The sequence below is a fragment of the Oncorhynchus clarkii genome, chromosome 8 (assembly GCF_045791955.1).
Source record: "Oncorhynchus clarkii lewisi isolate Uvic-CL-2024 chromosome 8, UVic_Ocla_1.0, whole genome shotgun sequence".
Classification (NCBI taxonomy): Eukaryota; Metazoa; Chordata; class Actinopteri; order Salmoniformes; family Salmonidae; genus Oncorhynchus; species Oncorhynchus clarkii.
In genome coordinates this window covers 5,246,119-5,260,009 of record NC_092154.1, presented here as the reverse complement: position 1 = coordinate 5,260,009, position 13,891 = coordinate 5,246,119, and the positions used below count along the sequence as shown (strand labels likewise).

Below are 13,891 nucleotides of genomic sequence, written 5' to 3'. Positions count from 1 at the left end.
GCAGCCTTTCCCCACCTGTTGTTTGTGGGATCTTGTTTTTGTATTGTTGCTTTTGAGCCCTACACGGCTGTACGTTAATTTGTTTGTTACTCTTCATTGTTTTGTTGCTGGTTCACATTTAAATAAATTACAATGATCCCAAATCACGTTGTGCCTGATGGTCCACTCCTTATAACGATCGTTACAGAAGTCTATAATATAATCTATGAAGTCAATCTATAATATAATGTATAATAAAATCTATATTATAATCTTTAAAGTCCATCTATAATATGATGTATAATATATAATGTATAGTATAATTTAAAATAAAATAAAATCTATATTATAATCTATAAAGTCCATCTATAATATGATGTATAATATATAATGTATAGTATAATGTATAATATATAATGTATAGTATAATGTATAATATATAATGTATAGTATAATGTATAGTATAATGTATAGTATAATGTATAGTATAATGTATAATATATAATGTGTAGTATAATGTATAGTATAATGTATAGTATAGTGTATAGTATAATGTATAATATATAATGTATAGTATAATGTATAGTATAATGTAAAATAACATCTATATTATAATATATAAAGTCCATCTATAATATGATGTATAATATATAATGTATAGTATAATGTATAATATATAATGTATAGTATAATGTATAATATATAATGTATAGTATAATGTATAATATATAATGTATAGTATAATGTATTGTATAATGTATAATATATAATGTATAGTATAATGTATAATATATAATGTATAGTATAATGTATAATATATAATGTATAGTATAATGTATAGTATAATGTATAATTTATAATGTATAGTATAATGTATAGTATAATGTATAATATCTAATGTATAGTATAATGTATAGTATAATGTATAATGTATAATGTATAGTATAATGTATAATATATAATGTATAGTATAATGTATAGTATAATGTAAAATAACATCTATAAATGGATAACAAAGGACATGCAGCACTACACTCTTAGAAAAAAAACAGCTCCAAAATAGTTCTTCAGCTGTCCTCATAGGAGAACCCTTTTTGGTTCCAGGGAGAACCCTTTTTGGTTCCAGGGAGAACCCTTTTTTGTTCCAGGGAGAACCCTTTTTGGTTCCAGGGAGAACCCTTTTTGGTTCCAGGGAGAACCCTTTTTTTGTTCCAGGGAGAACCCTTTTTGGTTCCAGGGAGAACCCTTTTTGGTTCCAGAGAGAACCCTTTTTGGTTCCAGAGAGAACCCTTTTTGGTTCCAGAGAGAACCCTTTTTGGTTCCAGGGAGAACCCTTTTTGGTTCCAGGGAGAACCCTTTTTGGTTCCAGGGAGAACCCTTTTTTTGTTCCAGGGAGAACCCTTTTTGGTTCCAGAGAGAACCCTTTTTGGTTCCAGGGAGAACCCTTTTTGGTTCCAGAGAGAACCCTTTTTGGTTCTGTGGAAAGAGTCCCAAAAGGGTTCTCCCTGGGACTAAAAAGGGTTATTTAAAGCGGTTTTGCTTCCCAAACGGCATCATATTCCCCGTTGACCATAGTTCTATGGGCCTCATCAACAGTAGTGCACTATTTAGGGAATGGGGTGCCATTTGGGATGTAACATAATCTCTTTAGCATTACACAATACATCTGACTCATACTTAGATGCCTCACAGTGAGCAGAGAGTAGGTGTGTCAGGGATTTTACATCCAGCATCATGACGTGCTTTTACTTTAGTTGATTTCCAATGTACTCTGAGTAGACAGGTAAAATAAGGAATACAAATATATTTTTCAAAGAGCAATTAATTACAATGGAATTACCTGTAATGCACATTGTAAATGCTTTAATCAAGAGAAGAAGGTCTAATAAATGACAGTATGTTTTTTTCACTATAGCCCCATTACGGAGAATATGTGAGACACGAATCAAGAGACTGCAGATGACGTGGCATTTCTGCTATCAATGTTCAAATTGGCTACAAGCACTAATATGCGCGCATAGGGCAGGCTCGTTCACGCTTGCGAGCGCCAGCCCCCGCGCGCGTAACACACACACACACGGTGAAGGGGGAGTGTCGTTATTGGCCCAGTGGTTCTACTGGCTCTGGTGGAAGGCTACTCGCTCTGAAAGGAGGGATGCGAGGAGGAGAGGAGGTCAGGCGGAAAAAGAGGAACCCGGTGGATGTCCGTGGATAGTAAGTAAATGAATGCAAGCGAAAGACTATTGTTATTGCTTTTTATATCAGGTGAACACACGAAAAGGGTAGCCTTTCTTACAGCTGAATATTAGCCATTCACGTTCATATATATTTTTTTTCTTCCGTCGCATCTGTCTAATTTTCTATTGAAACGTCATTGATTTATTGTGATGTTATTGTGGCCCACAACGACATAGATGTGGTGCTCTGTGTTGTCGTACTGTTATTACAGGCGTGTGCCAATACATTGCTAATGCATACAGTATTTCGATACATTGGTAAAAACAATATATATATATATATGTATATATATATATATATATATATATATATATATATATATATATATATATATATATATGTATATATATATATATATATATATATATATGACATTTCAGTTGGTTATGATGTCAGTGTGATTTCAAAATCCCAAACAGTAATTTTCATTTTGCACAAAAAAACGTAAAAAAAAAAAACACGCCAAATATTAGACACGGAAACAATCAATTAAGATGACAGTCACCCTACTTGCTGTGTCAGATAGGCTTGAGGCATTTCATTTAAATCATAAAACAGCAGCTAATAACACAACAAGATGTAACTTTCTTATGCACAACAAATGACATGCACAGTTGACATGCTTTCTCCATCCTTTCCCTAGGCAAAACCCCTCAGGCTCCCTTCCCTGACAGACTGATATGTCATTGGACCAATGGGGTGTTGATAATGCAGGCGCAGAGGTTGGCCAGGTGAGATGTAAGACCCGCCCACTGTGTGTCCTACTTCACCTGCAGAGGAACAGGAATCTGTAGAAAAAAAGACCCCAGCAATTCTGCTGAAACAAATCAACTGAAGTGATTTTAAGAAAATGGCGGAAAATCGAACAAATGGGTACTGGTAGTGAATGCCACTACAAACCACCTCATCCTTCCCCTTGAGAGAGGATTGCATCTCCTGCTGATTTCTTGACATCTGGCGGATTCTTTTCTTAGATCTCGTGCATTTGGTACATTGCAATCAACCCCAGGCATCCTGCTGGCCCACCAACCCATTAGACCAAGAGGACATCTTGGTCTCCTGCTGACTCACCAACCCATTAGACCAAGTAGACATCCCGATCTCCTGTTGACTCACCAACCCATTAGACCAAAGGTCAGAGGTCAACATCAGAGTTAACATAGGGTTACAACATCCGGGCTTACGAGTCCCAGTAAGGGCTATCTCTTCAAGAGAGTGGGATTCCAAATCACCTCTGAAACACAGAATCCACAGCTCTGATCCCTCCCTTCTCTGCGCCCGCTGAGAGGAGGTACCTGTCTGTCTCTTCATTTTCCTGTCTCTGTCTGAGAGGAGGTACATGTCTGTCTCTTCATTTTCCTGTATCTGTCTGAGAGGAGGTACCTGTCTGTCTCTTCATTTTCCTGTATCTGTCTGAGAGGAGGTACCTGTCTGTCTCTTCATTTTCCTGTCTCTGTCTGAGAGGACCCAAGAGCCAGAGTCCCGCCGTTTGGGTTTCTCCCTCCTCTTTCTCTGTCTGAGGAGAACCTGGTCTGTCCCTCTCTCCCTGCTAAGTAGGGGGAACTATAGGAGGCACCATGGGGTGTGGTGGCAGCAGGACTGATGTTCTGGAGCCCAGGTACCTGGAGAGCTGGACCAAGGAAACAGAATCTACCTGGCTGACCAGTACAGACACAGACATCCCACTCTCCTCCATACAGAGTATGGATATCCCTTCTGAGAACTCATCTGAAAGCTTTGTCTCTGAGAAAACCATCACACCTGGTAAGAGAACATACCTGGTTCGGCTTTAGGCTGCACCTGAAACGCCATTTTATTTGCTATATAGACCTCTGGTCCGAATTATTGCACTATGTACAGTAGGGCACACGTGTCAAACTCATTCCACAGAGGGCCGAGTGTCTGCAGGTTTTCACTCCTCACTTAAGGTCACTGATTAGTAAGGAACTCCCCTCACCTGGTTGTCTAGGTCACTGATTATTAAGGAACTCCCCTCACCTGGTTGTCTAGGTCACTGATTAGTAAGGAACTCCCCTCACCTGGTTGTCTAGGTCACTGATTATTACTGAACTCCCTTCACCTGGTTGTCTAGGTCACTGATTATTACTAAACTCCCCTCACCTGGTTGTCTAGGTCACTGATTATTACGGAATTCCCCTCACCTGGTTGTCTAGGTCACTGATTATTAAGGAACTCCCCACACCTGGTTGTCTAGGTCACCGATTATTACGGAACTCCCCTCACCTGGTTGTCTAGGTCACTGATTATTACGTTAATCCCTACACCTGGTTGTCTAGGTCACTGATTATTCAGGAAATCCCCTCACCTGGTTGTCTAGGTCACTGATTATTAAATTAATCCCCTCACCTGGTTGTCTAGGTCACTGATTATTAAGGAAATCCCCTCACCTGGTTGTCTAGGTCTTAATTGAAAGGAAAACCCTAAATTCCGCAGACACTAGGCCTTCTGTGGAATGTGTTTGAAGCCAGCAAAGGTTGAAAACATTGCCAAAAGGGCTGTAGTTGCCATGGAAATAGTAAGTATTTTAGTGGTCACTAAGGGAGATCCATTATCATCCATTATCATGTGTAACAAGAAAACAATGTTTAGGCTGCATGACTCATTCAGTTAGTGCAGATGTGACAAACCTATGCATCGAGCAGTGGTGTTTCGACCAGCTCTCACAGTCTCACATCAGAATTAGATGTTCATCCATGTTTCTCAAACGTCAAATTTAGAAGTTGTTCGAAAACGTCAAATTCTTATTTACAATGGCGGCCAACTCCGGCCAAACCCAGACGACACTGGGCCAATTGTGCACCGCCCTATGGGACTCCCAATCATGGCCAGTTGTGATACAGCCTGGATTTGAACCAGGGTGTCTGTAGTGACGCCTCTAGCACTGAGATGCAGTGCCTTAGACCGCTGTGCAACTTGGGAGCCCACTGCACAAGAGACTGGTCGATAAAGGGGGACATTAAAAGGTGTTTTCTTCTAGATGCAGATTTCTTTGAAGACGGCTTGCCTGCCCCAGCCCAGGCCTATCTACAGGTGTGCTCTGACATGTCTGAAGCAGGACTGAACAATGTAAAGCTGAGTGCCCACCCTGCAATACTGCCCTCCCACAACCAGGCGCTTCAACCCTCACCTGTTACAGTACAGAGAAGAAGCGTCCTACGCACTGAGGAAATAGTAAGTCAACTCTATCACTGAGGGAATAGTAAGTCAACTCTATCACTGAGGGAATAGTAAGTCAACTCTATCACTGAGGAAATAGTAAGTCAACTCTATCACTGAGGGAATAGTAAGTCAACTCTATCATTGAGGGAATAGTAAGTCAACTCTATCACTGAGGAAATAGTAAGTCAACTCTATCACTGAGGGAACAGTAAGTCAACTCTATCACTGAGGAAATAGTAAGTCAACTCTATCACTGAGGAAATAGTAAGTCAACTCTATCACTGAGGGAATAGTAAGTCAACTCTATCACTGAGGAAATAGTAAGTCAACTCTATCACTGAGGAAATAGTAAGTCAACTCTATCACTGAGGAAATAGTAAGTCAACTCTATCACTGAGGAAATAGTAAGTCAACTCTATCACTGAGGGAATAGTAAGTCAACTCTATCACTGAGGAAATAGTAAGTCAACTCTATCACTGAGGGAATAGTAAGTCAACTCTATCACTGAGGAAATAGTAAGTCAACTCTATCACTGAGGGAATAGTAAGTCAACTCTATCACTGAGGGAATAGTAAGTCAACTCTATCACTGAGGGAATAGTAAGTCAACTCTATCACTGAGGAAATAGTAAGTCAACTCTATCACTGAGGGAATAGTAAGTCAACTCTATCACTGAGGGAATAGTAAGTCAACTCTATCACTGAGGAAATAGTAAGTCAACGCTATCACTGAGGGAATAGTAAGTCAACTCTATCACTGAGGGAATAGTAAGTCAACTCTATCACTGAGGGAATAGTAAGTCAACTCTATCACTGAGGAAATAGTAAGTCAACTCTATCACTGAGTAAATAGTAAGTCAACTCTATCACTGAGGGAATAGTAAGTCAACTCTATCACTGAGGAAATAGTAAGTCAACTCTATCACTGAGGAAATAGTAAGTCAACTCTATCACTGAGGGAATAGTAAGTCAACTCTATCACTGAGGAAATAGTAAGTCAACTCTATCACTGAGGAAATAGTAAGTCAACTCTATCACTGAGGAAATAGTAAGTCAACTCTATCACTGAGGAAATAGTAAGTCAACTCTATCACTGAGGGAATAGTAAGTCAACTCTATCACTGAGGAAATAGTAAGTCAACTCTATCACTGAGGAAATAGTAAGTCAACTCTATCACTGAGGGAATAGTAAGTCAACTCTATCACTGAGGGAATAGTAAGTCAACTCTATCACTGAGGGAATAGTAAGTCAACTCTATCACTGAGGGAATAGTAAGTCAACTCTATCACTGAGGGAATAGTAAGTCAACTCTATCACTGAGGGAATAGTAAGTCAACTCTATCACTGAGGGAATAGTAAGTCAACTCTATCACTGGGGGAATAGTAAGTCAACTCTATCACTGAGGGAATAGTAAGTCAACTCTATCACTGGGGGAATAGTAAGTCAACTCTATCACTGAGGGAATAGTAAGTCAACTCTATCACTGGGGGAATAGTAAGTCAACTCTATCACTGAGGGAATAGTAAGTCAACTCTATCACTGAGGGAATAGTAAGTCAACTCTATCACTGAGGGAATAGTAAGTCAACTCTATCACTGAGGGAATAGTAAGTCAACTCTATCACTGAGGGAATAGTAAGTCAACTCTATCACTGGGGGAATAGTAAGTCAACTCTATCACTGGGGGAATAGTAAGTCAACTTTATCACTGAGGGAATAGTAAGTCAACTCTATCACTGAGGAAATAGTAAGTCAACTCTATCACTGGGGGAATAGTAAGTCAACTCTATCACTGAGGAAACAGTAAGTTAATGGTTTAATTTTAAAAGTATTTTCCTCGATTCTCTCTCATCTCCTTCTCAAAATGGGAACCTGTAAGAGCATTGGAGGTCCTTGTTCAAAATTCACTCTACTCGTCCCTCCTTGAGGAGGTTGGGGATGAGATTCATTGACAAAATACTTTTTAGATTTACCCAGAATGTATTAAAGCATTCTTGTTTCGGTAACACTTCAAGTTTTTTATTAAACGAGGCAAGTCAGTTAAGAACAAATTCTTATTTTCAATGACGGCCTAGTGGGTTAACTGCCTTGTTCAGGGGCAGAACAACAGATTTGTACCTTGTCAGCTCGGGGATTTGAACTTGCAACCTTCCGGTTACTAGTCCAACGCTCTAACCACTAGGCTACCCTGCCGCCCCAACTATGTTTACCTACATAGTCGATTTATAACACATTCATAACCCGTACATATCACATCCGTAAGCAATATATTGTATAACTTTTTTTAAATACCACAAATTATTATGTTTGCTTATCTAAACTGTTTTTGTCCCTATAAACATTCTCTCTTTAGTAACAATTGAAGAGTACCAACATAACACAACACATTCTCAAAGTTCTTGACATTTTCCGTATTGACTGACCATCATGTCTTAAAGTAATGATGGACTGTCGTTTCTCTTTGCTTATTTGAGCTGTTCTTGCCATAATATGGACTTGGTCTTTTACCAAATCGGGCTATCTTCTGTATACCAACTCTACCTTGTCACAACACAACTGTTTGGCTCAAGCACATTAAGGGTGAAATAAATTCCACAAATTAATTTTTAACAAGGCACACCTGTTAATTGAAATGCATTCCAGGTGACTACCTCATGAAGCTGGTTGAGAGAATGCCAAGAGTGTGCAAAGCTGCCGTCAAGGCAAAGGGTGGCCACTTTGAGGAATATATAAAATATATATTGATTTGTTTAACACTTTTTTGGTTACTACATGATTCCATATTGTGTTATTTCATAGTGTTGATGTCTTCACTACTATTGTACAATGTAGAAAATAGTACAAAAATAAAGAAAATCCGTTGAAAGAGTTGGTGTTTCCAAACTATCGACTGGTAGTGTATATACCACATATATACCACATTTATAAAGAGTTACCCTTGTTTCCCCCCACAGACTAAATGGCAAGACAACAGGATGTCCACGAAGCAGGTAACCATCACAGTGACACAGAGCATCAGACACGTGGACAAGAGTGGGAAAATTAAGGAGAAGTCCCTCACCACCTTCGAGGTCATGAAGCCTATGGAGGGCCTGAAGGACGTGGCTGAAGGACGTAGTAGGAACATTAGGGAATAACACTGTGATACACCGAGGTCTGAGGGGGTAACAGGGGACAAAGCTAATGACAGAGTGTGGTTTGGAAAATAAATGACAGAGTGTGGTTTGGAAAGACAATGGCAGAACGTGGTTTGGAAAGACAATGGCAGAACGTGGTTTGGAAAGACAATGGCAGAACGTGGTTTGGAAAGACAATGGCAGAACGTGGTTTGGAAAGACAATGGCAGAACGTGGTTTGGAAAGACAATGGCAGAACGTGGTTTGGAAAGACAATGGCAGAACGTGGTTTGGAAAGACAATGGCAGAACGTGGTTTGGAAAGACAATGGCAGAACGTGGTTTGGAAAGACAATGGCAGAACGTGGTTTGGAAAGACAATGATAGAACGTGGTTTGGAAAGACAATGGCAGAACGTGGTTTGGAAAGACAATGACAGAACGTGGTTTGGAAAGACAATGGCAGAACGTGGTTTGGAAAGACAATGGCAGAAGGTGGTTTGGAAAGACAATGGCAGAACGTGGTTTGGAAAGACAATTGCAGAACGTGGTTTGGAAAGACAATTGCAGAACGTGGTTTGGAAAGACAATGGCAGAACGTGGTTTGGAAAGACAATTGCAGAACGTGGTTTGGAAAGACAATTGCAGAACGTGGTTTGGAAAGACAATTGCAGAACGTGGTTTGGAAAGACAATGGCAGAACGTGGTTTGGAAAGACAATTGCAGAACGTGGTTTGGAAAGACAATGGCAGAACGTGGTTTGGAAAGACAATTGCAGAACGTGGTTTGGAAAGACAATTGCTGAACGTGGTTTGGAAAGACAATGACAAGAGTGTGGTTTGGAAAGACAATTGCAGAACGTGGTTTGGAAAGACAATGGCAGAACGTGGTTTGGAAAGACAATTGCAGAACGTGGTTAGGAAAGACAATTGCAGAACGTGGTTTGGAAAGACAATGACAAGAGTGTGGTTTGGAAAGACAATTGCAGAACGTGGTTTGGAAAGACAATGGCAGAACGTGGTTTGGAAAGACAATTGCAGAACGTGGTTTGGAAAGACAATGGCAGAACGTGGTTTGGAAAGACAATGACAAGAGTGTGGTTTGGAAAGACAATTGCAGAACGTGGTTTGGAAAGACAATGGCAGAATGTGGTTTGGAAAGACAATGGCAGAACGTGGTTTGGAAAGACAATGGCAGAACGTGGTTTGGAAAGACAATGGCAGAACGTGGTTTGGAAAGACAATGGCAGAACGTGGTTTGGAAAGACAATGGCAGAACGTGGTTTGGAAAGACAATGGCAGAACGTGGTTTGGAAAGACAATGGCAGAACGTGGTTTGGAAAGACAATAACAGAACGTGGTTTGGAAAGACAATGGCAGAACGTGGTTTGGAAAGACAATGAACGCTGTGAGAAAGAATGTATTGCTGAATGGACTTTCCTTTGAGGGGGAGAGAAACAATGATACCAAAATGCTGTTTGAGGTTCATGAGGATGAAAAAAAAGATAACGATTTGATTATAGAGATAGAGGGTTTGAATCCGTGGCACAATTGGTCCGCTATCTCTACCTGGGACCAGACCTGATAAACGAGATACCTCTACGGGCCTGACACCAAATGCTGTCAGGATGAGAGAGTTTGTGACTTTGTCTAACGAAGATGAATGCTTTTTATAAGCTGGGCTTGGGACCAAGATGTAAAAAAAAAAGAAAAAGCAAAAAAAGCATAAGTACAACTTTGACCTGGTAGGAACTGAACTGCACTGAACTGAACTGAACTGAACTGAACTGAACTGAACTGAACTGAACTGAACTGAACTGAACTGAACTGAACTGAACTGCACTGAACTGAACTGAACTGAACTGAACTGAACTGAACTGCACTGCACTGTAGCGGCTGAATGATCGGCCATATTGAAGACGTATCATAATCTAATGTTCCTAAATAGGAAACATGCCTTGAAGTAGCTAGTTTTGTAATGTACTGTATATGTTTAGTATTGCTACGGGCAACTCGTTGGGCAGTGTTTGTTTGGTCTTTGATGGATGAAAAAAACTGTTTTTAGACTACGATGTTTACGAGAAGGTATGTCTTCTAATGAATAGGCACTTTTTGTGAACAAAACTTTATGAACTAGCTAGTGACTTTACAAACTAATGACTTTATGTACTAGTGACTTTATAAACTAGTGACTGAATGGCTTGATTAAGAGGTCATGCCACTATATATCTAGTATGAGCTCTACATGAAGAGAGCTTGATTCAATCAGAAAGACAATTTAGTTTCAAACGGATTGACTTGTGAAGTGTGATTATTTAAATCCTTCCTCTAGTGCAGGAATGGGCCACCCCCACTTTTGAAGGCCCTCAGATAAATTCCCTCCCCCCAAATTTAAATAATGAGTTCTGATTTTTTGTGGCCCACCCCCAATCAAAGTTTCCTTTCCCTGATCTATTGAATGCTTACAGTAGCATCAGCAGATTCTCAATGAAATTCTCCAGAAGTTTTAGACGGAAACCCTGTGTAGCAGACGGTGGTGAAATACATATATTTTCTCCCTCTTCATATCATTTATACATAGTATTTATCTCAAATTCTAATTCAACTGAAACACAATGAAGTTGTTATCAATGGCTTGGGATTTACTTGGTTTAAACAATACACAATGAATCTGATTGGTTAGAGATAAGTTTAAACAAAACACAATGAATCTGATTGGTTAGAGATACGTTTAAACAAAACAATGAATCTGAATGGCAAATAAGAAAAAAACGGTTAAAAAATCAGACTTATATTCATTGGTTGGAATTGATTGGTTGGAATTGATTGGTTGGAATTGATTGGTTGGAATGTTGGTGAGTGTACAACAAAAAGGTTGACTAAGCAGTATTTCAATGGTGTTTTACTAATATACATATTGCCTCAGTGTGATTATCTTGGTACCTATTTGTACTTTTTAACGTAACAGCTTGTAAGTACACTTTGTCAGGTCATTTTGGCTTAACTTTTTGGTTCAAGTTTATGAATATGGACAGTATACATTTGTACTGACTACTGACAATAAATTAACATATAGGGACGTCTTTGTAGTTTCCTTTCCTTTTTTAAGTCACTTCCTAGAATTCTTGAAATGTTTGTACCATCTGTAGATCATTTAGGTTGGAAGACTGTCCACTGGAAGACTGCCCACTGGTTGATTGTCCACTGGTTGACTGTCCACTGGTTGACTGTCCACTGGTTGACTGTCCACTGGTTGACTGCCCACTGGTTGACTGTCCACTGGTTGCCTGTCCACTGGTTGCCTGTCCACTGGTTGCCTGTCCACTGGTTGCCTGTCCACTGGTTGACTGCCCACTGGTTGACTGTCCACTGGTTGCCTGTCCACTGGTTGACTGTCCACTGGTTGCCTGTCCACTGGTTGCCTGTCCACTGGTTGACTGTCCACTGGTTGCCTGTCCACTGGTTGACTGTCCACTGGTTGACTGTCCACTGGTTGACTGTCCACTGTTTGACTGTCCACTGGTTGACTGTCCACTGTGCATAAGGTTGAACTACATTCCGGCGCATAAACATTTTGACATCACCGGGATCATAAAAGTGGATTTTGAAGAATACACTTAAAAGAAGAGACACATGCACATTCCGGTACTGTGTGTGTCAACGTAATGGCATCATCAAAACATATTAACATTGTCATGTCTTTGACTGTGCAGGATTAAGTGATATTCTATAAAATAATGTCTCCGTAATTAATATTACCTGATTGAGCTAATCATGTAAATGTAATTAACTAGAGAGTCTGGGCACCACAAAATAATATTTATAGAGCTGTTATCTTCCGAATAAACTCTTAAAGACCTAATAATATTTTACATCAATAGCAGAATATTAATCGTCACCTTAATTCAGTCTCATCTGAAAGTTGTAAATTCTTGGTTATCTTCATGAACCCTGGCTAACAAGTTGAATCAGCAATACAAAATTGGGTTTAATTATTTATTTACTAGCTACCTGACTAATCACACAGAATTACACATACACATAATTAATCATAACTTGATTACAAATTATGTCATAAAGGAAAACGGCCCTAGTGGGCGGAACAGATATGACAGCTTGTTACACAAAAGAAAAGGGGCTGGGTTTGAGTGAAAGAGCGGGAAGACTGAGTAACAAAGGAAGAAGCTGTGCTATCGTAAATAAATCTTATACATTCTAAATTACCGCCCATTTGAAAAAGGAAAATGCAATAAATATGCTTGGTGGTAGATGGAAGGCCGTGTTGCCAAACCGAGTCCTTTGTCCTTTGAAGATCGTCTCTGGTGGTCAATTGAATACGTTGTAGTAATGTCGTTGTGTGATAGACGGGATACTCTGTCTGTTCCTTCCTAACCTTCATTTGCAGCTGCTGTTGCTACCTCAACGGCTAGGAGGTATCACTTCTGTAGTGAATAAGAGTTCAAAGTTCATACCATTCGCAACCAAGGCTCACGCTGATGTTGGCTTCGTTCTGTAGTTATTATCTGAACCATTCTGACATCGGGCCTTCGTCGTCACATCTTCGAAACAGGAGGTTATATTGTCGTCAAGGCTTTATATAGGAAGGGAGAGGAAGGCGTGTTTGAAAAGTTTTATAGCCCATGTCCCTTCACAGGGGAGGGCCACTGATTGAGCAGCCCTATCTTATGAAAACCAAAATCTCTCATTTGGAAGCTAAAATTACATTTCATCCCATCACGAATAATGTCATATTCAAACATTTAATAAATTGAACAACAATTCCATGTGAATCCGATAACTCTGATGTGTAGACTTTCCACTGTAGAGTTTATGTCATCTTATCATTGATGAGAATGTCTCAGATGACAACCGAACTGACATCATATTCATTAAGTATCACCGCATATGTTCAATTGGTCGGATTACCAAAATATAGTTATTTTCCCCCACCTTCTGATGTTCCCAGAATCTCTATGTTAACCAAGGGGTTTGCAAATGTAACATCAGTAGGGTAGAGAGAGGGAAAGGGAGGAAGAGGTATTTATGACTGTCATAAACCTACCCTCAGGCCAACGTCATGACAACATCTATCTAGTCAAGATGGATAATCATGATGGATTGTGTAGAAATTATTAGAAAACCTTAGGGTCTGTTTGTGTGTGACTACCTGATTGACTGACTACCTGACTGACTAATACCTGACTGACTAACTGACTTCCTGACTGACTACCTGATTTGACTGACTACCTGACTGACTGACTACCTGACTTGACTGACTGACTAACTGACTACCTGACTGACTAACTGACTACCTGACTTGACTGACTACCTGACTGACTAACTACCTGACTGACTAACTGACTACCTGACTGACTGACTA

General features: G+C 39.8%; 1 protein-coding gene across 1 annotated transcript; it reads left to right on the top strand.

Annotated features, from left to right (window-relative positions):
• The first annotated feature begins 2,118 nt into the window (after positions 1-2,118).
• On the top strand, positions 2,119-8,561 carry LOC139415475 (BAALC binder of MAP3K1 and KLF4 b). Its single transcript, XM_071163569.1, has 4 exons — positions 2,119-2,193; positions 2,861-3,981; positions 5,216-5,409; positions 8,353-8,561. The coding sequence occupies exons 2-4, from the start codon at positions 3,795-3,797 to the stop codon at positions 8,533-8,535; spliced, it is 564 nt and encodes a 187-aa protein (XP_071019670.1). The 5' UTR covers positions 2,119-2,193; positions 2,861-3,794; the 3' UTR covers positions 8,536-8,561.
• Positions 8,562-13,891: the final 5,330 nt, after the last annotated feature.